At 39.2% G+C, this 27,959-nt stretch overlaps 1 protein-coding gene across 8 annotated transcripts in view; it reads left to right on the top strand.

Moving 5' to 3' along the window:
* Khc-73 (Kinesin heavy chain 73) overlaps nt 1-27,959 on the top strand; it is an 886,736-nt gene that overhangs the window by 702,112 nt on the left and 156,665 nt on the right. For 7 of the 8 annotated variants that reach the window (XM_070083276.1, XM_070083274.1, XM_070083277.1 and 4 more), the window contains one exon: nt 22,300-22,371. The exons of the other annotated variant lie outside the window; for it this stretch is intronic. In XM_070083276.1, coding sequence (XP_069939377.1) covers nt 22,300-22,371 — 72 coding nt within the window. The remainder of the gene's footprint in view (nt 1-22,299; nt 22,372-27,959) is intronic. 8 annotated transcript variants of the gene reach the window in all.

Below are 27,959 nucleotides of genomic sequence, written 5' to 3'. Positions count from 1 at the left end.
AACATTTCTATCTTTATCCTATCAATCCCGGCTGCCTTACCCCCTTTCATTTTACCTACTGCCTCACGAACTTCCCCCACACTCACAACTGGCTCTTCCTCACTCCTACAAGATGTTATTCCTCCTTGCCCTATACACGAAATCACAGCTTCCCTATCTTCATCAACATTTAACAATTCCTCAAAATATTCCCTCCATCTTCCCAATACCTCTAACTCTCCATTTAATAACTCTCCTCTCCTATTTTTAACTGATAAATCCATTTGTTCTCTAGGCTTCCTTAACTTGTTAATCTCACTCCAAAACTTTTTCTTATTTTCAACAAAATTTGTTGATAACATCTCACCCACTCTCTCATTTGCTCTCTTTTTACATTGCTTCACCACTCTCTTAACCTCTCTCTTTTTCTCCATATACTCTTCCCTCCTTGCATCACTTCTCCTTCCATAACTGATCCTTCAACATTACTGCTACCCCTTCCTTAGCTCTAACTCTCTCAGATACTCCAGATTTAATCCTATTTATTTCCCCCCACCGAAACTCCCCTACCCCCTTCAACTTTGTTTCGCTTAGGGCCAGGACATCCAACTTCTTTTCATTCATAACATCAGCAATCATCTGTTTCTTGTCATCTGCACTACATCCATGCACATTCAAGCATCCCAGTTTTATAAAGTTTTTCTTCTTCTCTTTTTTAGTAAATGTCTACAGGAGAAGGGGTTACTAGCCCATTGCTCCCGGCATTTTAGTCGCCTCATGCGACTCGCATGGCTTATGGAGGAAAGATTCTTTTCCACTTCCCCATGGACAATAGAAGAAATAAAGAAGTACAAGAGCTATTTAGAAAAAGGAGAAAAACCTAGATGTATGTATATATATATACATGTGCGTGTCTGTGAAGTGTGACCAAAGTGTAAGTAGGAGTAGCAAGATATCCCTGTTATCTAGCGTGTTTATGAGACAGAAAAAGAAACCAGCAATCCTACCATCATGTAAAACAGTTACAGGTTTCTGTTTCACAGTCATCTGGCAGGACGGTAGTACTTACCTGGGTGGTTGCTGTCTACCAACCTACTACCTCTTCATATCTACAAACAGAGTTTGGTAGGGAATTATGCTCTTATCAATGTTGTTCATCACCTTCAAAGCCCTCAGCATCGATGGGTCCATGTTGTATATAAATTGTTTGAGCTGCGCTGCCATTCTCATCACTTGGCCTAGTTTTTCAAGGGTGAAGGCTTGAGGTTGATTGGCCTCAGTAATACTCTCCTTTTCTTCATCCTCATTCTCTGCCTACATAAGGGGTTGGCTCATCAACAGCAGTTCCTGCTTGTTTGGGGGCCATACTATCACCACCACAGAAACACGATAGGACACACAAACAACACAGACCGACGCACACAGTGGCTGGAGAATGACTGACTGAGTGAGTGAGTGGCGGGCGGGCTGGCTGCCAGTTGCGGACGTCAGAGGGAGGGTAGTAGGGACGCACGGGGGGGCGGGAAGCTCAAATATGATTTGGCGGCTGAGAATTCACAAATATGTGAAGCCCGTGAAAGTTGAAAACGCGTATGTTGAGGGAGACCTGTACAGTATAGTGTAATATTTCCCATTCGAAATAATGTAAATCCAATTAATCTGTTTCAGACACCCAAAAATATTAACAAAAAATACATTTTATATAGAATAATTATAGTTTTACATACAGAAAACAATGAGAAATAAATATAAATGACTAATTTTAATGCTAAATGAACATTACATATCTTTATTGAAGACTCTTGTTGGTGAGTTGTATTTATTTGTAGTCCCAGGCGGACTACATCCCAGTGTATACCTACCGGCTACATACACTGCAGCCTACAGCCATATTATTACCATTGACATACCATGTTCACTGAGTTTAATCATTTCTAACAACTACCTTTAGATGCCATCATAAACAAAGGGAGAAGTAATGAATAATTCATGCTGAGAATTGTAAACAAAAGCTTTTGTATTAAGGGCAGTTACTGGGCCAACACAGGTTCATAGTTTTCTCTAACACTGGACCAGAGAAAACTTAATGTTTACAAACCCTCCACTGCATGTAAACATTGCTTGTTTATATGTTATGTAACTTGTTTCTTACATAATTTTGAAGAAAATATCATAGATGGATTAATGAAAATGTCTATATTAACATAAAATAAGGCATTTAACCCTTTCAGGGTTTCCAACTTACTAGTACGTCTTATGCACTTAAGTTATTGATGTACTAGTATGCATAAATTCTAGCGCCTTCAAATCTAGTGAGAGTAAGCTGGTAGGCCTACATATGAAAGAATGGGTCTATGTGGTCAGTGTGCACAGTATAAAAAAAATCCTGCAGCACACAGTGCATAATGAGAAGAAAAACTTTGACCATGTTTTTGGCTTAAAACAGTGACTTTGCACTGTATTTTCATATAGTGTTTATGGCTGTATTTTAGTTTTCCTTGTCTTATTTTATAGAATGGAAGACATATTACAGAAATTGAGATGATTTTGATTGGTTTCTCAATGAAAAGTACTTTGAAATTGAGCTCAATTTAGCAGAAATGTTTGATTTTTGCCAAAGTTCAGAAATAAACAAATCATGCCACACGTCCAATACACATCAACTGGTGAGTCTAATATTCTTTCACAAGTGCACTGATATTATTTGTACCATTTCTACACTAATGCAGTAGTCTGCATAACAGTAAATCTTATATTTTTTGTGAGAATAAAAATTCGAAGTGGAAAACAAAAGAAATGTAAGAGGGGCCTGGGGACGTGACTGATGAACAAAGGAAATGTTATTTTAGTGCCAGGAACGTCTGTCTTGTTTATTCTGGACCCTATTTGGAAGTTGGCATCTTTTAAAATTTGTGTGAAATTGGCAAAATTGCCAATTTCTAACCACTTTATTGGATAGTTGAAATTGGTAAATGGGTGGTTTTTCGTACTCATTCGATAGAAAAAATGAAGTTCTAGCGAAATAGTTATGATTTTTGTCGACTAGTGCAATGGAAGTGGCTGAAAATAGGGCTCAAGGTGGGTGAAATCGCCAATGTTGTAAACATCGTCGAGACCGCTAACTTCACAAGAGCATAATTCCATAAGTTTTCCATCAAATTTCATAATTTTGGTGTCATTGTGATTGAGAAAAGATTCTCTATCATTTCCCAGGAAAAAATAATTTTTTTTTTTTCCGAAAAATTTTTGACCCTGAGAACAAGTTTAGGAGAGGGCCTCTCAACCCTGAGAGTGTTAATGTGCCCAAGAGTGATTATTATTACTTACTATTGCTCTAAAACTAGAGGGACATTCTGAGTGAACGAGTAACAAAGGTATGTTTATATGCTATGTAATAATTTTGAAGAAAATGTCGTTGCTGGATTAACCCGTAAATGGTCCAAACGTTTATATACGTTCACTACCCCAATGCCCTGAATATTTTGAAAAATAAAAAAATAGTTTTTTTTTTATTGAAAAAAAGAGCACATTTTGCTAAGTGTTATAGGATATAAAAAAAATTTACAGACAGTACTCATCGAGATATGAGGCTGCAAAGTTGGCACTTGGGGGTCACCTGACAGCAACAAGGAGTGCTGCTGCTTGCAAAAGTGTTGCCGATATACCTTTTTTCTTTTTTTCATATTATTTTATATAATTTTCATGTTGTGATAATTACAATTTATAGTAGTTCTTGTCATTTCATAATCAATCCTTGTTCTGACACTAGTATTAGGTACTGAAATTGTACTCACATTGTCACAAACACACTGACAGGTGGACATTTACACCTGCCTTGGCCATTTACTATTGTCTTGGAATATATACAAAGTGTTTATATGTCCCAGGAATGTTTTGGATATGTGGAAGTACGTATATAATAACAATGAGGAGGAGGAAGAGGAGGAGGAGAAGGAGGAGGAGGAGGAGAAGGAGAAGAAGGAGAAGAAGAAGGAGAAGAAAAATACGTAATAATAATAAAATAATAAGTTGCCTTGAAGCATGAAAAACTAAGTCCACCCCTGACAGTGACATGATAAGATGAGATAACATCTGATAAGGGCTGACGTTTGATGAGCATACACGAGGGTGGGGGAGGGTGTAGCAGATAAGAAAAGATTAGAGGTGACGTTTGATGAGCATCGCCCTCCTTTGTTTTCGCTGGTACACAAACATGTCTGTCTATTTGTCTGTCTGTCAAGCTCCCTGTCTATCTGTCTATCCATCTAGCTCTCTGTCTGAGAGAGAGCCACAAGACTGTGTCATCACCTTTATTCACATCTTCAAGCAGAGTATAGCACTTTGTCTGGTTTTTTGGGTTATCGTAGGTAATTTACACTATGTATATGTGTATTTATGTGTACCTGTGAGACAAAGATAGACAGGCAGATAGAATGAGATAGAGACAGATAGACAGAGATAGACAGGGATAGACAGAGACAGATAGACAGAGACAGATAGACAGAGACAAAGATGGACAAAGACAGACAGAGACAGAGATAGACATAGATACAGGCAGACAAACAGAGATAGAGCCAGGCCTCCAGCAGCCGGCCAGCCACACAGTTGGCCACCATGCAACTGGCCAGTCAGCTAGCCAGCCAATCAGTCAGTCAGTCATCCAGTCAGGCAGTCAGCCAGCCAGCCTGCCAACCAGCCAGCCTGCCAGCCAGCCAGAATTGTTTCACTTGACTTAGGGCATAGGTTATAACACATTCTGAAAGGGTGTTGCACAAATATTGCACGTGGGTTATCAAGGTTTTTTGACATTTCCTCGGCCACTTGTGGCCGCATCCACCTCAAAGCCACTGAACTCAGGGTCAAAATCACTTTTCTTATAAAATGGGAGTGTTAATACTACATGACATCAGTGAATCCCAGGTGTTTGCAGCGCTGTTTGCTCTAGCTGGCGCTTATTTGAACTGGTGCTCCCACAAGGTACTAAGTGGTCCCAGATTTTTTTAATACCACGCACACTGAGTGTTAGGACCCATTCTATGCTGACAAGGCATCTCAGGCCAATCATGCCAAATTTGAAGGCAGGAAAAATAAAACGTATATATACATTTGGGGCACTAGCAGTAAAAATGTATACACGTATATACATTTGGACCGTTTATGGGTTAATGAAAATGTCTCTACAGCCTCTCCTCACTTAGCGACACACTTGTTTACTGACGCCTCAGACTTATGATGGGCTCTCTGACCAGTATTCATAATTAAATACAGTGGACCCCCGGTATTCGATATTAATCCATTCCTGAGAGCTCATCGAATACCGAAAATATCGAAAAGAGAATAAATTTTCCTCATAAGAAATAATGGAAATCAAATTAATCCATGCAAGACACCCAAAGGTATGAAAAAAAAAATTTACCACATGAAATATTAAGTTTAATGCAATAGAATAATTACAATAACAACAATAACAATAGAATAATTGACACTTACCTTTAATGAAGAGCTGGTGATGATTGATAGGAGGGGAGAGGTGTTAGTGTTTAGAAGGGGAATCCCCTTCCATTAGGACTTGAGGTAGCAAGTCCTTTTCCGGGGTTACTTCCCTTCTTCTTTTAATGCCACTAGGACCAGCTTGAGAGTCACTGGACTTCTGTCGCACAACATATCTGTCCATAGTGGCCTATACCTCCCGTTCCTTTATGACATTCCTAAAGTGTTTCACAACATTGTCAGTATAATAGTCACCAGCACGGCTTGCAGTAGCTGTGTTAGGGTGATTGTCATCAAAAAAGGTTTGCACTTTAAGCCACATTGCACACATTTCCTTAATCTTTGAAGTAGGCAACTTCTTCAATTTCTCTATCCCCTCCTCCGAAGCAGTTTCCTCAGGTCTGGCCTCTTGCTGTTGAAGATGATCTAGCAGCTCATCAGTGGTTAGTTCTTCATTGTCCTCCTCTACCAACTCTTCCACATCCTCCCCACTAACCTCCAACCCCAAGGACTTCCCCCAGTGCCACAATGGATTCTTCAACTGGCATAGGCTTCTCAGGGTTAGCCTCAAATCCTTCAAAATCCCTTTTGTCTACACATTCTGGCCACAGTTTTTTCCAAGTAGAGTTCAAGGTTCTCTTAGTCACTCCCTCCCAAGCCATACTTATAAGGTTTATACAATTGAGGATATTAAAGTGATCCTTCCAAAACTCTTTTAGAGTCAGTTGAGTTTCTGTGGTCACTACAAAGCACTTTTGAAATGTAGCTTTTGTGTACAGTTTCTTGAAGTTGGAAATGACCTGCTGGTCCATGGGCTACAGGAGAGGAGTGGTATTAGGAGGCAAAAACTTGACCTTAATGAAGCTCATGTCCCCAGAAAGTCACTCTGCCAAGTCTGTAGGATGACCAGGGGCATTGTCTAATACTAGGAGGCACTTAAGGTCTAATTTCTTTTCAGTTAGGTGATTTTTCACAGTGGGGACAAATGCATGGTGTAACCAGTCATAGAAAAAGTCCCTAGTGACCCATGCCTTACTGTTTGCCCTCCACAGCACACACAAATTAGCCTTGAGGACATTGTTTTTCCTGAACACTCTGGGAGTTTCAGAGTGATACATCAATAAAGGTTTCACTTTGCAATCACCACTAGCATTGGCACACATCAACAGAGTAAGCCTGTCTTTCATAGGCTTATGTCCTGGGAGTGCCTTTTCTTCCTGAGTAATGTAGGTCCTGCTTGGCATTTTCTTCCAAAACAGGCCTGTTTTGTCGCAATTAAACACTTGTTCAGGTTTCAAGTCTTCACTGTCTATGTAATCCTTGAATTCCTTCACATATTTTTCAGCTGCTTTTTGGTCCAAACTGGCAGCCTCACCATTCCTAATCACACTATGTATGCCACTACGATTCTTAAATCTTTCGAACCAAATCTTTCAAACCAACCTTTGCTGGCCTTAATTTCACTCACATCAGCACTAGTTGCAGGCAATTTCTTTACCAAATTGTCATGCAACTTCCTAGCCTTTTCACAAATGATTGCTTGAGAGATGCTATCTCCTGCTATCTGTTTTTCATTTATCCACACCAATAACAGTCTCTCAACATTTTCTAACACTTGAGGTCGCTGTTTCGTAATCACAGTTGCACCTTTTGCAAGAACAGCTTCCTTGATTGCCGTTTTCCTGGTCACTTTAGTAGAGATGGTTGATTGGGGTTTACTATACAACCTGACCAGCTCCGTCACACGCACTCCACTTTCATACTTTGCAATTATCTCTTTCTTCATTTCAATAGTCATTAGCACCCTTGGTCTCGAAGGGTTGGCACTAGAAACTTTCTTGGGGCCCATGGTGACTTATTTTGCAGAAACAATGCGCGCACACTGGCTGGCTTGTAAACACTGGCACACACGGGGCAGTTCAGGCCACACGTGGACACGTCTCGTATGAATCGCATCGAATACTGGGTTTTCGATTGGATACCGAGGCAAAATTTTTGTGATATAATGCATCGAATACTGGATTTATCGAATACCGATGCCATTGAATACCGGGGGTCCTCTGTAATGTATATTAGAGCTGATTTCCTCTATTCTGTTTATTTCAGTATATAATACATTACTGTATAAACATTTAAAAATGTACCAGAAATGTTATAAATGGTACAAAGATAACATTAAAATAATATCTAAGATGGTTGACACAAACTCACTACCATTATAGTATAGTTAGCGACGAATTTGTTTGATGATGTGGTCTCAGGAGCAGAACTCCGTCAGTAAGTGAGGAGAGGCTGTATTACTGTAAAATAAGACATTCATTGTGCCCAAGAGTGATTATTATTACATACTATTAGTATTACTATGGCATTAAGACTGCAGGGACACTCTGAGTGAACGATTAACAAAGGCATGTTTATATGCTATGTAATGTGTTTCTTACATAATTTTGAAGAAAATATCATAGATGGATTAATGAAAATGTCTGTATTAATGTAAAAATAAGACATTTAATGTGCCCAAGAGAAGTCACGAACATATGAGTGGCCCAGGCGCAAACGTCTGGTACCAACGATTTCCGAGGGGATAACTAAACCCAGGGGGAAATTTTGCCGAGAAAAGTACTCGAAATCCGAATTGTACAATTTCTGCACCAGCCGAAAAGTGGAGGTCCACTGTATTAATCTTAGATGGACACAATGGAGTGATTAACCCTTTCAGGGTCCAGTGGCCAAATCTCAGAGTGACAGCCAGGATCTAAGAATTTTTGAAAAAAAAAAAAAAATTACAGAATTAAAGATATTATTTTTCTGTAGGTAATAAAACAAAACAAAAAAAAACTCCAGTCAGTACTTTCCAAGATATAGTGGCATGAAGTTGACCCTCAATGACCGGGTGGTGGCAACATCTGTGACTTCCGTAAAGTCTCATTTTTTTATTTTACTGTTTTGTTCCTTTCTTGTATTCTTTTCTGATTTTGTGTTTTCCAGTAATGTTTGTGGCCTGTGAGACCAAGATAATGCATAATGTATATATGTACACTCATTATATTCAACACAATAACCGCACTTATATTTTTATCATTATTTTATTTACAGTAATTTTTTACAACAAAAAGCATGCAAAAATGTTGTATATTAATAATGTTCTATTCTATATTTTCCTATGTACAGTCACTGGACATGTTCCTAGAACTGCTACAGCCTGTGAAAGTCTTTGAAACAAGATGTCATGCACAGCGGTGTCTTACTAATCTGTGGACCAGTATGATTTTATATTATGCTTATAGACATGAGGCATAAGCATTATTGTTGCAAAAAACAAACACATTCATCTCCTTCCACCAGTGGATGATGCTGCATTTTGTCCTAGAACTGCTGAGTCACCGGCTTGGGTCCCAGACTCTCTCCCAGTCTGGGCTGGTGCCGCATGCTGCATGCTGGTGGCACCTCCACCACCACCTAGTGACGTATGTGGTCTAGCCATCCCAACTGTAGCCACATCATCGTCACTTTCACTGTCTATTCCAGGTGTAGGGTCATGGAATGTACTCAGTCCCCTTGGAATTGTATATGGTATATTGTACCTGTGTGTATACCATAAGCTTCATTGTACCATATGGTACACACACACACGGACCCCAATGAAAATAAGTTATCCTAGTTATCCTAGGATCTTTACACATATGCTGCTATGTATTATATTCTTTGTAACTGTATTTGTGTATACCTGAATAAACTTACTCGAGCGCATGTGGTGTTGTAAATAAGTTTATTCAGGTATACACAAATACAGTTAAATAGATTATCATACATAGCAGCATATGTGTGGAGAACCTAGGATGGCCCAAAAAAGTCTGACAGAGTGACTTGTACCATATAGTACCCTGTACCATATGGTACAATGTACCATATGGTACCATTGTATGATATAGTACCATTGTACCATATGGTTCAAAAACTATAGAATTCCTCTGCAGATCCACTTCCATCAGTGTTAGAACTGTAACTTGGGAAGAGGAGAGTCAGAATTCGCTGGGGAGTGAGAGTTCCTTGCCGTCAGGCATGCTGAACAAAGTGTACTGAGATGACATTACCACAATGCAATGTGGGTGCCCCGATTTTTTGTTTACTGCGTGCAGTGACCACGCAGACCTATTCTCTTAGATGTAGGCTTACTAACCTTCTCGCTCTAAATTTGAAGCCGCTAGAATTTTGGCATAGATATACGGCTTTGACCCTGGCTTCAAAGCCATAGATCTACGGGACAGATCCTGAAAGGGTAACATTTGAGGTGAATGCAGATATTGAGAGTAAATGTATATTGATTATAAAGTTTTACCTATGTTCATGATATTGAGAAAATACATTTTGGGGTGCATTAAATGTCATATATATTACATTATTATAGACATTTTTCATTAATCCATTTATGATATTTTTTCAAAATTATATAAGAAACACTATATAGCATAAAAAATTAATTCAACCATAGTAGAATAAACTGAGATAAGCTTACCCTCAATACTGACAAAACCTATTTCATTCAGTTTGGAAAAAGAGCTGCAAATGTTCCACTTAACATACTGCTAAACGGATCACCCATCACAAGACTCACAGTGGGAAAATTCCTAGGAATCCACCTTCACAGTTGCCTAAATTTCCAGACACACATACAAAAAATTTCCAAGAAAATCTCTAAGACAGTAGGCATACTATCAAAGATATGGTACAGTGTTCCACAATCAGCTCTCCTTGCACTGTATCTTTCACTCATCTACCCTTATCTTACATATGGAATTTGTGCATGGGGATCAACAACATTAAATCACCTAAGACCACTAATAACCCAGCAAAAGGCTGCAGTCAGAATGATAATAAATCCCACTCCCAACAGCATACTCCACCAATATTCAAAAGTCTAAAACTGCTCGCCATTAAGAACATCCATACTTATTCATGTGCCTACTACATACATAGAACACTACACTCAGACATAAACATATGACCTGTCTTTGTAATACTCATTTGTGCTTTATAGTTAACTGTTTACAATAATGTTTTATCACTGATTTCATCATTGCTTAGTTAATCTTAAGTTAATTTTAAGCCAGCCTGAAATGCTGTGCATATAAGTGGCTTTGGCATGCTGCTCTTACCTGTATTTTTTTGTACCTCTGTATGTATGCTCAAATTACTAAATAAATAAATAAATAAATAAATAAATAAATAAACCCTCCACTCAAACTTCCCCTCACCAACCTTAACAGGACACACAACCACAACACAAAACACAGATCTCTTCTTGATGTACCCCGTATCCATATCTCACTGTATAAAAACTCTAAGCACATAAAGGGCCCCAAAATTTGGAATTCATTACCAGTAAATACTAAAGTAACCAGGTCTGAACACCAGTTTAAGGCTCTTCTCAGAAACCACCTACTTACCCTGAACTAAATAACAAAAAAAGCACAATACCGTGACTGGAACGATACACAAATAACCCACACATACTCAGTATTTAACTTTATAAAAAATCTCCCAATTACCTAAATCTTAAAACTTCAAATCTAGATGCCCAATGTTCATACAATATTAAACCCTTTACCAGGCCTGGTAAAGGGTAATTACCCCTTTACCAGGCCTGGTAAAGGGTTAATACTACATTGTATTATAAATACCTACCCAAAACAATACTGTCTTACACCCAATTGTAGCATTCTCATACTGTAAACTACTTTCAACAACTCTTAATGTTATATTCCCATAATATACGTAATTTCAATATTCATTTTTGAAACTATTGTAATTAGAGTGAAATTACTGTCTACTATAAACAAAAAAAGATGTAGAACTTAAACAAACTATGACCAATTTCTTTAGTATTAACCCTTTTAGGGACGGCAGGCCCTCTCCCAAACCTGTTCTCAGGGTCGGTAAAAGTTAAAAAAAAAACAAAAAAAATTCTTATGAAAAGATAGTGTTTTTTTTTTCTGAATTTTATAGGCTACACAAAAAAATTTTACCATCAATACTTACCGAGATATGGAGGCATGAAGTTGACAGAAAATGACCGGCATACAGTAACATCGCCGACTGCCGGTCACCCGGTATTACTTTATTTAATTTTTTAGGTACTATTTTCTATTATTTTTTATTTTTTTTTTCCAAGTAACTTTTATGGCCTGTGAGACCAATATGAGCACTATCGTAAGTTATTTCTTTTTCTATACTACACAATAACTGCATAAACACTGTTGTCACTTTTTTGTTTATAAAACATATTTACACAAACGAACAATACAAAATGTTGTTTATTACTATTTTTCTATATTTTATATACACATATACAGTCACAGGACATGTTTTTAGAAGTTCTGCAGTCTGTGGAAGTCTTTGAAACATGGTGTCATGCACAGTGGTGTTTTACACTCTTCACACATGAAACGAGTGTCTCTGCATTGTTGTGGACATTTTTTTGTATGTGCACAGACGTAACACCTCTTCTGAGCCTTTTTCTTGAAAGCAGTAGCAGGCAGTTTTGTTAGGAAGTGATCACCATGCTTCAGACAAGAAGGTAGTTGTTGATAATTACGTGGGCGGTTTTCTATTGCAGGTGCTGTTCCTTGGTACTTGATTATTATTTGTCTGATGACAGACAAACAGAATTTGCCATATGGTGGTTTGTTTCTGGTCCTCATCTTATATATATCATAAGCATTGAGCATGGAAATGTCCAGAAGATGGAAAAAGAGTTTTATGTACCACTTATAACTCTTGCGAACACAATCAACAAACCCAATCTGCATGTCACATTTGTCCACTGAACGCATATTGAGTTTGTAGTCAATCACAGCTGCACCTCACTTCTATGAGTGCCAGCGTCGAAGCTGGGCATATGTTTATGGTTTGCACGCACTGTGCCACGCACATCTGTCATGTTCACTTGCAAGAAATCACTGAGTAAGGGACTTGTGTACCAGTTATCAGTATACAATATACAGTGGAACCTCAAATATCGAACTTTCTTCAGTCCAGAAGGCTGTTCGAATGCCTTTACCAAATGAATTTATTCCCATCAGGAATAATGTAAATTAGATTAGTCCATTTCAGACCCTCAAAAATACACTTAAAAAAGCACTTACAAAAATACACTTACATAATTGGTTGTGTTGGGAGCAGTTTGATTTTTGAGGTTCCACTGTATGTCCCTTACCAAGATATGGTTCCATCATTGTTCTAACCACATCACCAGAGATACCCAGTAACTTCCTGGTATCTCGCAATGTATTACTTCCAGTGTACACAATTATATCCAATACAAGACCACTGTAACAATCACAAAGCACAAACAACTTTATACCAAAGCATTTCCTCTTGCTTGGTATGTATTGCTTGAATGAGAGTCTTCCTTTAAACAGAATCAAGCTTCCTGAAAGGATAAAAATACATATTGAATTTCTGTTTCAGATACATGAACACATTCCTAATCTTATATAACCTGTCGTTTCTGTCAGGCCTGGTTTTGTCTGAGAAGTGAAGCATACGTAATAGTAGCACAAATAGATTCACTTCTATTATATCACTGAAACCTGAGGTTGCAATCAGGCAGTCTGTTGACCAGTATGATTTCACATTGTGCTTATACACATGTGGCATAAGCATTATTGTGGCAAACAAAAGATACAGTTGTCTCCTTCCACTGGTGTAGGCGTGAGTTTGGTGAAAGCATTGTGTTTGCCGTGGTGTACTCATAGTATCTGTTGCTTTCCCTGACAATAATTTCCATCAGGGGTTCGTCAAAGAATAACTCAAAACATTCCAGTTCAGTGGCATTGTTCCCAAGTGTGCAAGATGGTCATATTCCACTTTGACTTTCATCAAAGTGATGGGGATTGGGAACAAAATTGACAGCTTCCTGCCAATCCCAGGTGCAGTCTGCTGGTGGGTTCTGGATATTGACAGGTGGTTGTGGTTGTGGAGGTTGTGGCTGTGGAGGCTGGTGTGGTGAATGGGTGGGGGATGGTGGCCTTTGTTTTAGATCAGCTGAGGCAGCGGTGTGGGTGGCAGCATGGCCCACTGCTGGTGCCTCACGGCCGGCACCACCACTACCACCACCATGCACATTTTCCATCCCAATTGCAACACTATCATCTTCATTTTCACTGTCTGTTCCTGTTGTACAGCCATGGGATGTACCCCAAGATGTACTCCTTCCCCTTGGAGTAGCATATGGCACACTACCAGAGGGCATTTATCTTTGTATATACTGACACTTCACTGGAGAATATTCCACTTCACTATCACTACTGGAACTGGTTTCAAGAGCTTGTAGTTCATATTCACTATCACTATCATCACCAATGCTCACATCTGAGTCCGAGATTTGGGAAAATAGGAGTTTCCTCTTTGATTCTGGTACAACTGAACGTGAACAAGACAGCCCAGCAGGAGAGGTGGAAGGCTGAGGGTTGTCTGGGTTTTCCTCACTATTACCGGTATTATGGTCATTAGTTTCAGTCACAACCTCACCAAAAACCTTGAAACTCATCTTCACTGGCACTTCCATCTGTATTATAACTGTCACTGGGGAACAAAAGTGTCCCAATTCGCCGAGGAGTGAGGAGCTTCTTACCGCGAGGCATGGTGAACAAGGTCTACTAAAATGGCGTTCCCACAATGCGCCACTGGGTTCAAGAATTTTTTACTGCACACACTGACCATGCACACCCATTCTCTCACATCTAGGCCTACCAGCTGTTTTCCACTTAATTTGAAGCCGCTAGAATTTATACGTACTAGTATGGTACCAACCCTGGCGCGCAAGCCATAATAGTACGGCACCAACCCTGAAAGGGTTAAGTAGTCCATAAGCCATTAACCCTTTCAGGGTCAAGAGGCCCTCTTCTAAACTCGTTCTCAGGGTTGAAAATTTTTCAGAACAAGAAAAAAACTATTTTTTTCTTATGAAATGATAGAGAATCTTTTCCCGATCATAATGACACCAAAACTATGAAATTTGATGAAAAACTTACAGAATTATGCTCTCGCGAAGTTAGCAGTCTCGACAATGTTTACGCATCGGCGATTTTGCCCACTTTGCACCCTATTTTCGGCCAATTCCAGTGTACTAGTCGACAAAAATCATATCTATTTCGCTAGAACTTCATTTTTTCTATCGAATGAGTACAAGAAACCACCCATTTGCTGATTTCAACTTTCCAATAAAGTGGTCAGAAATTGGCAATTTTGCCAATTTCACACAAATTTCAGAAGATGACAGTTTCCAAATAGGGTCCAGAATAAACAAGACAGACATTCCTGGCACTAAAATGACGTTTTCTATGTTCATCAGTCATGTCCCCAGGCCTCTCTTACATCTCTTTGCTTTCCACTTTGAATTTTTATTCTCACAAAAAAATAGAAGATTTACTGTTATGCAGACTACTGCATTAGTGTAGAAATGGTATAAATAATATCAGCGCACTTGTGAAAAAATATTAGACTCACCAGTTGACGTACGTGTATTGGATGCTTGGCATGATTTGTTTACATTTGAATTTTGGTAAAAATTGAACATTTCTGCTACTTTGAGCTCAAGTTCAAGGTACTTTTCATTATGAAACCAACAAAATCATCTCAGTTTCTATAATATGTCTTCCATTCTATAAAATGAGACCAGAAAAACTAAAATACAACCATAAATACCATACGAAAATACAGTGCAAATTCGCTGTTTTAAACCAAAAACAAGGTCAAAGTTTTTTTTTCTCATTATGCACTGTGTGCTGCAGGATTTTTTTTATACTGTGCACACTGACCACATAAACCCATTCTTTCATATGTAGGCCTACCAGCTTTCTCTCACTAGATTTGAAGGCGCTAGAATTTAGACATACTAGTACGTCAATAACCTTGGTGCGTAAGCCATACTAGTACATCGGAAACCCTGAAAGGGTTAAATTAAGTCTGCCCATAATGCCTAGGCATGATAGTGGCTCTCCTTGCACTGCAACTCATTATTGTAATTTCATAATCTCAGTGTAATCTTGCAAAGAAATAAAATTTGATTTGATTTAATTTGATTTGATATGAGATGTGGTAGCTGGGCAGCTTGTTGAAGTGATGGCAGGAATTCCATTTTCTCTAGTCCAACACCAGAGAAACTGTGTGGAGTATAGTATTACTGGGGGGTAATTATTGAAAAATATTCCTTTCATATGCCTTTACTCATAGCATCATTCATTGTAAAAATGGTGTGTTGCACGAGAACGGGGGTGTTGTTGTTATTTATTCTACTCCAATGTGAATACAACTTGTACACAAACGCATGTACAATGAAAAATGAGCGTATATGAACAGCAAGTGGACAGGTACTAATGTACATTTGTCAAGCTGCCCACCACCCGTTCACTCTCAGTTTGTTTACATTCTCCATGTCGCTCTCATTCTCATTTACTCTTTCTCTCATTTACTCATTCTCTCTTTTGTTTACTCGTCATCTCTCGTTTACTCGTTCTCTCTCTCGCTCATTCTCTTCTGTTTACACTGGCATCTGAGGGTAGTTGTGATAAAAAGAAGAGTCATAAGCTTCTTACATTAAATGCCAAGTTAGAAATGATTAAACTCAGTGAACAAGGTATGTCGATAGCAATAAACAATAATAATCACTTTGGGGCACTTTAAATGTTGTATATAATGTTACTATAGACATTTTCATTAACTGTTTCAGGGTCAAGAGCCTCTCTCCTAAACGTGTTCTCAGGGTCAAAAATTTTTCGGGAAAAAAACAAAATTTTTTTTGTTATGAAAAGATAGAGAATCTTTTCCTGATCATAATGGCACCAAAAGTATGAAATTTGATGGAAAACTTATGGAATTATGCTCTCATGAAGTTAGTGGTCTCGACGATGTTTACGCATCGGCAATTTCGCCCACTTTGAGCCCTATTTTCGGCCAATTCCAGTGTACTAGTCAACACAAATCATAACTATTTCGCTAGAACTCCATTTTTTCTATTGAATGAGTACAAGAAACTACCCATTTACCGATTACAACTATTCAATAAAGTGGTCAGAAATTAGCAATTTTACCAATTTCACACAAATTTCAAAAGATGCCGATTTCCAAATAGGGTCCAGAATAAACAAGACAGACATTTCTGGCACTAAAATAACATTTCCTCTGTACATTAGTCACGTCCCCAGGCCCCTCTTACATTTCTTTTGCTTTCTACTTTGAATTTTTATTCTCACAAAAAATAGAAGATTTACTGTTATGCAGATGCATGGCATGATTTGTTTACTTTTGAACTTTGGCAAAAATTAAACATTCTGCTACTTTGAGTTCAATTTCAAGGTACTTTTCATTGTAAAACCAGTCAGAATCATCTCAGTTTCTGTAATATGTCTTCCATTCTATAAAATGACACAAGGAAAACTAGATTACAACCATAAATACCATACAAAAATACAGTGCAAATTCGCTGTTTTAAACCATAAACACAGTCAGTTTTTTTTTTTCTCATTACACACTTTGTGCTGCAGGATTTTTTTTTATACTGTGCACACTGACCACATAAACCCATTCTTTCATATGTAGGTCTACCAGCTTTCTCTTGCTAGATTTGAAACCTCTAGAATTTACGCATACTAGTACGTCGATAACCCTGGTGCGTAAGCCATATTAGTACGTCGGAAACCCTGAAAGGATTAATCCATCCATGACGTTTTTTCAAAATTATATAAGGAATACACTACATATATAAACAAAATACAGCCTCTCCTCACTTAGTGATGTATTCATTTATTGACGTCTCGGACTTACAACAGTCTTTCTGACCAGTATGTATACCTAAAAAATGTACTGTATATTAGAGCTGATTTCTTTTATGCTGTTTATTACAGTATACAGTACACTACTCTATAAACATTTAAAAATATACTAAAAATCTTATAAATGGTGCAAAGGTGACATTAAAACATTATTAAAGTTGGTTGACACAATCCCACTTCCATTATAGTATGCTCCTTGCTTAGCAACGAATTCGTTTACCGACATGGTCTTAGGAATGGAACTCCATTGTTAAATGAGGAGAGGCTGTATACAATCAATACAATCACAGTAAAACAGATAAACCTAATTTTGAGGTGTGGTAACTGGACAGGCTACCACACTTGTCTTCCAACAATAAATACTACTCACCTCTCACCCTACATTAAGTCTACAAATATTTTAAAGTAAGTAATGAGTGTACTGTATGTGTATTTTACTTTTTTACTGTTTTTTCATGCCTATTTCTAATGTTAACTTAATATATGATAATGTAAACATGTTAGCGGGCATTGTATGTGATTTTTTTCTTCATGGTGGTAGCCTGAAACCTAACCTGCTGTATAAGAGGGGTCTTCCTGTAAGTGATGATGCTCAGGTCACATCACACAGTACAGTGGACCCTCTGTTTTTGTTACTCTCTGATTTCATGATTTTCGGTTATCACCGACTTTTTTCGTCAAAATATAGTCTTTGTTTTCATTAATTCTCTTTGGTTTCATTAGTCGTATGGAACATGTCCAAGTGCCTGCTCGCACACAGAGCCTCCCACACATGCATTCTGAGTCAGTGTGGCATTGTTTCTCAGCGAGTGAACATTACCCTGCGAGGTCATTCAAAACATTTCGTAATAATCCATTGTTTTTTGCACTAGTTTATTGTGTGTGACTGCTAAATAAGCCACCATGGACCCAAAGAAAGCTCCTAGTGCCAACCCTTTGATAAAGAAGGCAAGAAACACGATAGAATTCAAGAAAGAACACACCAGCCAGGGTACTTCCTTACACACACACCAGCCAGGGTACTTCCCCACACAGCAGACAGGGTGCTTCCCCACACACACCAGCCAGGGTACTTCCCCACACACACCAGCCAGGGTATTTCCCTATACATATCAGCCAGGGTACTTCCCCCACACACACCAGCCAGGGTGTTTCCCCACACACACACCAGCCAGGGTTCTTCCCCAGACACACTAGCCAGGGTACTTCCCCACACACACCAGCCAGGGTACTTACCCACACACACACCAGCCAGGGTTCTTCCCCACACACACCAGTCATGGTGCTTCCCCACACACCAGACAGGGTACTTCCCCACACACACACCAGCTAGGGTACTTTCCCACACACAAGCCAGGGTACTTCCCTACTCACACCAGCCAGGGCACTTCCCCAGACACCAGCCAGGGTACTTCCCCACACACACCTGGCAATCTTATGCCTGTTGCGGAATCTGTTGTGGCTTTGGGGAAGTCCATGGGGTACCTGAAGTCATTATGGAAATGGATTCCCCTTCCAAACAATAGTAACTTCTTCCTCTCCCCTCCTCCCCGTCTTCTGTACACCAACAAGAGTCTTCATTAAAGGTAAGTGTGATACACAAATAACCTGCACCTAGAAGAGAGGAGCTTACGACGACGTTTCAGTCTGACTTGGACCATTTACAAAGTCACACAAACGAGAAGTTGAGCAGGAAGGGTATATATAGGCAGGAAGTGGTAGTGGTGATAGTAGTGGAGGAGGAAGGAAGTAGTAGTGGTGAAGTAAGAAGGAGGAGCCAGTCAAATACTAAGAAAGGGGAGCACTGCAAGGGAGCTAGGTGCCCACAGAGGGTAAGAGCAAGAACATAGAGTGGGGGGTAAATAATAAAAAATAAATAATGAAGGAACAAAAACACAAGGCAGAAGAAAGACAACCCAGAGGAGAAAAAGGAAAGAGGAAAGGGGAAGAGGGAGAAGAAGGAAAAGGAGGAATCGGGTTAGGTCATGGGTGTTCCGAAGTTTGGAGCATTTTACAATGTAGTCGGAAAGGAAGGCATCTACAGAGACGAAGCCAGGACTAAGATTCATAAATGGAAAGTTGTGTATTAGGGAGGATTCAACCAGACAGCGACTGTTAATGTTAGAAGTAGGGAAGACAGTTTTAGCAGAAGACCAGTCAATAGGATGGCTGTGATCTCTGATGTGACAGAAAAGAGCATTGTTAGTGTCAGCAAGCCCAACACTACTTTTGTGCTCCCTAAGTCTGTCAGAAAGAGATCGGCCAGTTTCTCCAAAGTATTGAAGAGGACAGGAGGAACAAGAAATAGAGTAGACACCAGCAGCATCAGTAGAGGGAGGAGAGGTATGAACGAGGTTAGTGCAAAGAGGTATGAACGAGGTTAGTCCTGGCTTCGTCTCTGTAGATGCCTTCCTTTCCCACTACATTGTAAAATGCTCCAAACTTCGGAACACCCATGACCTAACCTGATTCCTTCTTTTTCTTCTTCTCCCTCTTCCCCTTTCCTATTTCCTTTTTCTCCTCTGGGTCGTCTTTCTTCTGCCTTGTATTTTTGTTCCTTCATTATTTATTTTTAATTATTTTCATTCCTTCTGTGTTCTTGCTTTTACCTAGCTCCATTGCAGTGCTCCCCTTTCTTAGTATTTAACTGGCTCCTCCTTCTTCCCCCTGCTTCTCATTTGTGTGACTTTGTAAATGGTCCAAGTTGGACCGAAACATCGTTGTAAGCTCCTCTCTTCTATGTGCGGGTTATTTGTGTATCATTCCAGTCATGATATTGTGCCTTTTTTGTTATTTATGTAAGTGTGATGTTAAATGTTCATTTATACATTTTATTAGCTTTATATTTAATTGTCATTGTTTTCTATATGTAAGTCTACATTTAATCCCTAAAAAATGTGTTTTTTGTTGATACTTTTGGGTGTCTGGAACGGATTAATTGGATTTACATTATTTCTCACAGGGAAAATTATTTTGGTTTTTGTGATTTTTGGGTTTCGTCAGACTCTCTGGAATGGATTAATGACGAAAACAGAGGGTCCTCTGTATGTCATAAAATGATGCAAGGTTACATCACACAGTAGGTGTTATCATCTCTCTTTTGTCATGACTATATCACCCCTCCTTTAGCTATTTTATTATGGTGTTTATATATTGTCAGTCTGTAGCTTCTCAGACTTAACCCTTTCAGAGTTGCAACCACTGCTCTCAAACTTGCTTTCAGGGTCGCAGAATTGAAAATAAAGTAATTGTTATTTTTTCTTATGAAATGATAGATAATCTTTTAAAATCCGAAGATAATGAAACCAAAAGTATGAAATTTGATGGAAAACTCATGGAATTATGCTCTCGGAAAGTTAGTGGTCTGTGTGATATTTACGCATCAGTGATTTCATCCACATTGCACCCTATTTTTGGCCAATTCCATTGTTTCAGTTGGCCAAACTCGGCTATTTTGCTAGTAATCTTTCTATTCTGTCAAACGAGTATAAGAAACTGCCCATTTACCTGTTTTAACTATCCAATAAAGTGATCAGAAATCAGTAATTTGGCCAATTTCACACAAAACTAAAAAATAAACAATGTAGAATAAACAATGTAGACTTTCCTGGCACTAAAAAACATTTCCTTTGTTCCTTAGTCATGCCTCAAGGCCTTTCTTATGTTACGCTTGCAAGATTTACTGTTAATTAGACTATTACATTATTGTAATAAATGTATAAATAATGTCAGACCATTCTTAAACGTGTATTTGACTGGCCAGTTGGATGTGCATTAGAAAAGTGACATCATTTGTGTACTCTGGAAAATCTGCAAAAATTGAACATTTCCACTACTTTGAGGTCAATTTCAAGCTACTTTCCCTCCTGACACCAATCAAAATCATCTCTATTTCTGTAATATGTTTTCCATTCTATTAAATGAGACTTAGAAACTGAGAATCCAACCATAAAAGCCATACAGAAATACACCACAAAGTTGCTATTTTAAACCAAAAACATGGTTGCAGTTTTTTCTTATGTACCGCATGTTGCAGAATTTTTTTATATGGTGCACACTACTGCATAGACCTATTTTCTCATATCTAGGTCCAAATTTACCACTCACAGCTTATCTGAGTGAGCTGTGCTCATGGTGTAGTACTACAGGACCGACACTGGCTTCAAGGCCATAATATAATGGGACTGACACCGAAAGGGTTAAGTATTTGCTGATGTTCTCTTATAGTGTATGTCTCGAACGCATTCTTGATTACATCTAGTGTATTCCTTTTATGATTTTGAATATTTCTTTCAAATTATGTTTGTTGTTAAATTTTCATGGCTGAAATCAGTTTACCAATTGAGTCATTATTATGTCCAGAGGAATACAACAGTAGAAAACAAACAGTAAGTCACCAAAATCCCATAGTTAGGAGAGGAACCTTGTGTCCACATTTCAGCCCATCCTGGACCATTTTGACTTTTTATTCTTTAAAAAAAAAACAAAGCATACTTTACAATGCAAGTTGTACAATATTAGCTTATACAGTTCTAAAATGCTATGTAAATTAGTGTACCTATTTGATTTATAACATGTGGGAATCACATGTGATGACCTAGTAATTATTGCTCAGTTGTTTCTAATTGAATACGCTGCTACAATAGCAGGATATGTCATTCATTGGGCCAAAATAAAGTGCTGCACATGCAGAATGAAAAGGAATCTCCTCTACCATGAAAAGTTCTTGCAATATTTTAATTAATCTTGTTTTGCCTTAGGGTGGCTGAAGGCTTCAGTGATGACTACAAGTTGATTCAGATTTTTTTCAGGGTGACTACTACTGATGTTTCTGTATTTTCTACATCTTTTGGCTGTTCAAGACAATTTTTTTTATATAATGTTGGATTTAACTGTAACTCTTCTGGAATTTAATTATTTTTATAACACATTGTGGCAATAGAAGACAATTCAGCCAGTCATCAGTGAAGGATACTAACCATGACTGATTTTACAGCTCGACCTACGTTCCTCAATTTGAACCTGAATCTCAACTCTCTCAGGCTTCAGGGATCAACTCCTGCCAAGTGTATGTCGTGTTCATGTCTTTGGTGTTGTGTATATGCTGAATAAAAGTGCAATATTTTAATTTTTTCTTAGACTATAACATGGTTTGTATGCTCCATCTTATCTTCTTAGCTTTATTGTAGATTTTACATGTTTATTAGATGCTGCTGTATTTCCATCTTGTTTGGCTTTGTAGTTTTCAGCATAATTTGTTAATTGCTCTGTTAATTTTTCTTAGTTACAATTTTTATAAATTGTAGGAATTCAGTTCTCATAGATTGAGCACTGAACTTTTTCATTTTTAAATTGAACTATGCCAGTTTATTCCTGATGACATGATTAGACATTTTATGCTGTTTTTGTAAATTTCAACAAGGCAAATATTGAAGCTCTTAAAAGAAAGTGATTTCAGTGGTTTTGTATTTATTTGTCAGCAAAACAGTTATATTTTGGTTAGGATTTTATAATCTGCAAATAGCAGTTTTGTTTGGAATATCAGAGACTATGGACAGGATTAAATTATGGTCCTTACTGTTGGTTTTCTTGATTCAATGAAATGTTGAAATTAGTCATTCTTAATGCTTGTTTTAACTATAGACATATCTTGACGGAGGAAGTTCCATAAACATAGAAAGATGGTGCTGTAGAGTTGTTTTACAGAGCATAATGGTCTTGAAAGAAACTTACTTTCTCCATCCTCAATAAAATTATGTATGGCCTAATTCTTAATGCTATGGGAATACAAATTCAAGCCTAAAGACAACACAGGTGTCTCCTATGAGGAATTAACCCTTTAACAGGGTCAAACATTCTATAAATAATAAAAAAGGCACAATATCGTGACTGGAACGATACACAAATAACCCGCACATAAAAGAGAGAAGCTTACGACGACGTTTCGGTCCGACTTGGACCATTGACAAAGTCATTGACAAAGTGTGACTTTGTCAATGGTCCAAGTTGGACCGAAACGTCGTTGTAAGCTTCTCTCTTTTATGTGCGGGTTATTTGTGTATCAAACATTCTAATACGCAGATGATGACAGTGTGCCTAGTGTACTAGTACACACAATTTTTTGTGCCTTCAGATCCACTGCCTACCAATATTTTTGACCTCAGCACAACTTGTGTCCTCTACAACCTCATCATACCTTTGAAAAAATCTAAGGCCAGGCAGGTCCACACTGCATCATGGTTAACAGCGTATATGTAAATCTTCAATAAGAGAATAATCCCACATTCAGAAATCTTACGGACTATTCTCCCAAAGGATCTGGACTAGTCATAAATCTTGATTGCAGATAATTGTGTTCTGCAGAACCCTAACAACAATTTAGAGGAACATGTACATAAAATAAAGTTGGAGCTCAAGAATAGATCATCTAAAGAATAAAACTCCTTCAGTGATACGGAACATTTTGCATGTGTTTAGAATACATGGTAGTGTTACAAGCTCCAGATTTTTTCATTATACATTTATCTCATTACAATCCTGTAGTACAATAAAAGTACTAAGTGTATAAAAAAAATATAAATATTTCTTTATGAGGGTTTCTGAATTACAATTTTCATAATGGATAAAAAATGAAATGCATTATATGAGATTTAAGATAGTGTAGTTATAATATACATGTTTTGTAGTGGATAACAGGGTCATTAGATGTGTTGACACAAGGTGTTACCTTGATAGGTCTAATATTTAAATGTCTTTATACTCATCATGTGTTCATTGTAGTTACTTATTTGCTTTATCAAAATATTTCCTGCCTACCCAACAGTAAGTTTGTCCCATATACATAATTTAAATTTGTGATGCAATTTTTTATGTGTATGTTGTTTACAGTGGAAGTTGTGAGTGGAATTTCGCTTGTACACTATTACATATATGAGTTGTGTGCATGTGTGTGCATGCACGCATGCACACACACAGACACCCACACATGCATACACAGAAGCGACTAGTGAAGAGGCAGGGCCAGGAGCTATGTCTCGACCCCTGCACCGACAATCAGGTGAGTACAATTAGGTGAGTACGTACGTATGTACACACACACACACACACACAGTGGAGACAGGAAGGCCTCTGGGGGGACAGAACAGAGCAAGACACCAGCAAGAAATATACCACCAAGTGTTGGATGACATACAAATGAGGAGCAGGTGAAGAAGCTGCTAAGGGACATCGATACCTCAAAGGCAATGGGACCGGACAACATCTCCCCGTGAGTCCTTAGAGAGGGAGCGGATATGCTGCGTGTGCCACTTACCACAATCTTCAACACATCCCTGGAAACTGGGCAACTACCTGAGGTATGGAAGATGGCAAATGTACAGTTCCCATTTTTAAAAAAGGAGACAGAAAAGAGGCACTAAACTATAGACCTGTGTCACTGACGTGTATAGTATGCAAAGTTATGGAGAAGATTATCAGGAGGAGAGTGGTGGAGCACCTGGAACGGAACAAGAGTATAAACGCCAACCAGCACGGATTCATGGAAGGCTAATCCTGTGTCACAAACCTTCTGGAGTTTTATGATAATGTAACAGAAGTAAGACATGAGAGAGAGGGGTGAGTTGATTGCATCATCTTGGACTGCAAGAAGGCCTTTGACACAGTTCCTCACAAGAGATTAGTGCAGAAGCTAGAGGATCAGGTGCATATAACAGGAAGGGCACTGCAATGGATCAGAGAATACCTGACAGGGAGGCAACAACGAGTCATGGTACGTGATGAGGTATCACAGTGGGCACCTGTGTCGAGCGGGTCCCACGGGTCGGTCCTAGGACCAGTGCTATTTTTGGTATATGTGAACGACATGGTGGAAGGGTTAGACTCAGAAGTGTCCCTGTTTGCAGATGATGTGAAGTTAATGAGGAGAATTAAATCAGATGAGGATCAGGCAGGACTTCAAAAAGACCTGGACAGACTGGACACCTGGTCCAGCAACTGGCTTCTCGAATTTAACCCCACCAAATGCAAAGTCATGAAGATCGGGGAAGGGCACAGAAGACCGCAGATGGAGTATAGGCTAGGTGGCCAAAGACTGCAAACCTCGCTCAAGGAGAAAGATCTTGGGGTGAGTATAACACTGAGCATGTCTCCGGAAGCACACATCAACCAGATAACTGCTGCAGCATATGGGCGCCTGGCAAATCTGAGAACAGCATTCCGATACCTTAGTAAGGAATTGTTCAAGACACTGTACACTGTGTATGTCAGGCCCATACTGGAGTATGCAGCACCTGTTTGGAACCTGCACTTGATCAAGCATGTCAAGAAATTAGAGAAAGTGCAATAAGGTTTGCGACAAAGTTAGTTCCAGAGCTAAGGGGAATGTCCTATGAAGAAAGGTTAAGGGAAATTGGCCTGATGACACTGGAGGACAGGAGAGTCAGGGAAGACATGATAACGACATATAAAATACTGCATGGAATAGACAAGGTGGACATAGACAGGATATTCCAGGGAGGGGACACAGAAACAAGAGGTCACAATTGGAAACTGAAAACCCAGATGAGTCATAGGGATGTTAGGAAGTATTTCTTTAGTCTTAGAGTTGTCAGGAACTGGAATAATCTGGAGAGTGAAGTAGTGGAAGCAAGTTCCATAAATAGCTTTAAGAAGAAGTCTGACAAATATCATGGAGCAGGGAGAGAGTGAATTAGTATCGACCAGTGAAGAGGCGGGGCCAGGAGCTATGACTCGCCCCCTGCAGCCACATATAGGTGAGTACACATACAGACACACACAGACACACACATACAGACACATACACACACACACATACACACACACACACACACACATATACACACATATACACACATATACACACATACATACACATACATACACACACATACACACACATACACACACATACATACACACACATACATACACATGCATACATACACACACATACATACACAGACACATACATACACATGCACATACACGCACATACATACACACGCACATACATACACGTACATACATACACACGCACATACATACAAACGCACACACATACAAACGCACACACACAGGCACACACACACACACACACACACACACACACACACACACACACACACACACACACACACACACACACACACACACACACACACACACACACACACACACACACACACACACACACACACACACACACACACACACACACACACACACACACACACACACACACGACACTGTAGGACAGGAGGGTCACGGGAGACATGATAACGACATACAAAATACTACATGGAATAGATAAGGTGGACAGAGACAGAATGTTCCAGAGAGGGGACACACAAACAAGGGGTCACAACTGGAAGTTGAAGACTCAGATGAGCCAAAAGGATGTGTTTCTTCAGGTACAGAATTATTAGGAAGTGGAATAGTCTGGCAAGTGATGTAGTGGAGGCAGGAACCATACATAGTTTTAAGACGAGGTATGATAAAGCTCATGGAGCAGGGACAGGGAGGACCCAGTAGCGGTCAGTGAAGAGGCAGGGGCTAAGATCTGAGTCTCAACCCCTGCAACCACATTTAGGTGAGTACAATTAGGTGAGTACACACACACACACACACACACAGTCAATTGACACCTCAGTGTGACTAGATAACATCTATTGACCCACTGATTTCCCTACACTTCCCTATTCTCTCTCCCTCATTCTCTCTCTCTCTCTCTCTCTCTCTCTCTCTCTCTCTCTCTCTCTCTCTTTTCCTCCCTTTCACCCTTTCTCTGTTTCTAGCCCCCTTCCCACTCTTTTTCTCCACCCTCCCATCATTTTCCCTGTCCCCCTCCCCCCTTTCTCCCTCTTACAGCTTCACCACCCACACGCACACACATACACAAAAAGCACACACCGACATTACAACACGTAACCACAAAAAAAAAAAAGATGGTGGCTCTGAAGGGAAGTTGTAGGCTCAGGGGATCCGAGGAAAATGGTTCTGGTATGGAAGAATGGATGGAAGAGCAATGTAAAAGGATGGAACAAGAGTGGGAGAGCAAATTAGGTGAGTTTTCTATGAAAATGAAGAAGAGAATGGAGGAAGAGAAGAAGAAAAGGGAGTCACAAGTCAAAGCTGCAGAAGCCAGGATAAAGGCCCTAGAATATGAGGTAAATACTCTGAAGCAAATTACAGGGCTATTGACAAGAGGATACATAACATCTGGAGCAGGTACACCCCTACTGAATGAGGAGCCCAAAAGAAAGGAAGGAGACGTGACTTTTGCTAAGGCCCTATCAGACCACCAAGCAGGGCTGAAGAATGAAGGGGGAGAGCAGTTGGGAGCAAGGATAACAGTAAGAGAGGGGGGAGAGGAAGAGGGAGATAGGTCCCATGCAGAGGCACGATCATGCCACCAAGAGCTACAGGGAAAAATAAGGGAAATAATGGCCATGTATAAATGGGACCCAGAGACAGAGGGAAAGGCAGTGGGAGGAGGAGAGGGAGAGGTCAGTGTTTATTCATGGGCTTCAGGAGGGGGAGGGGAGGATGCACAATGAAAGACAGCAGAAAGCAAAATAGGAGATTGAAAACATCATCAAAGAAATAGGCAAGGAGGACATGACTGAGATAATAAATTTT

Source organism: Cherax quadricarinatus, chromosome 9 (genome assembly GCF_038502225.1).
Source record: "Cherax quadricarinatus isolate ZL_2023a chromosome 9, ASM3850222v1, whole genome shotgun sequence".
NCBI lineage: Eukaryota > Metazoa > Arthropoda > Malacostraca > Decapoda > Parastacidae > Cherax > Cherax quadricarinatus.
This window is presented reverse-complemented; position numbering and strand designations above follow the sequence as displayed.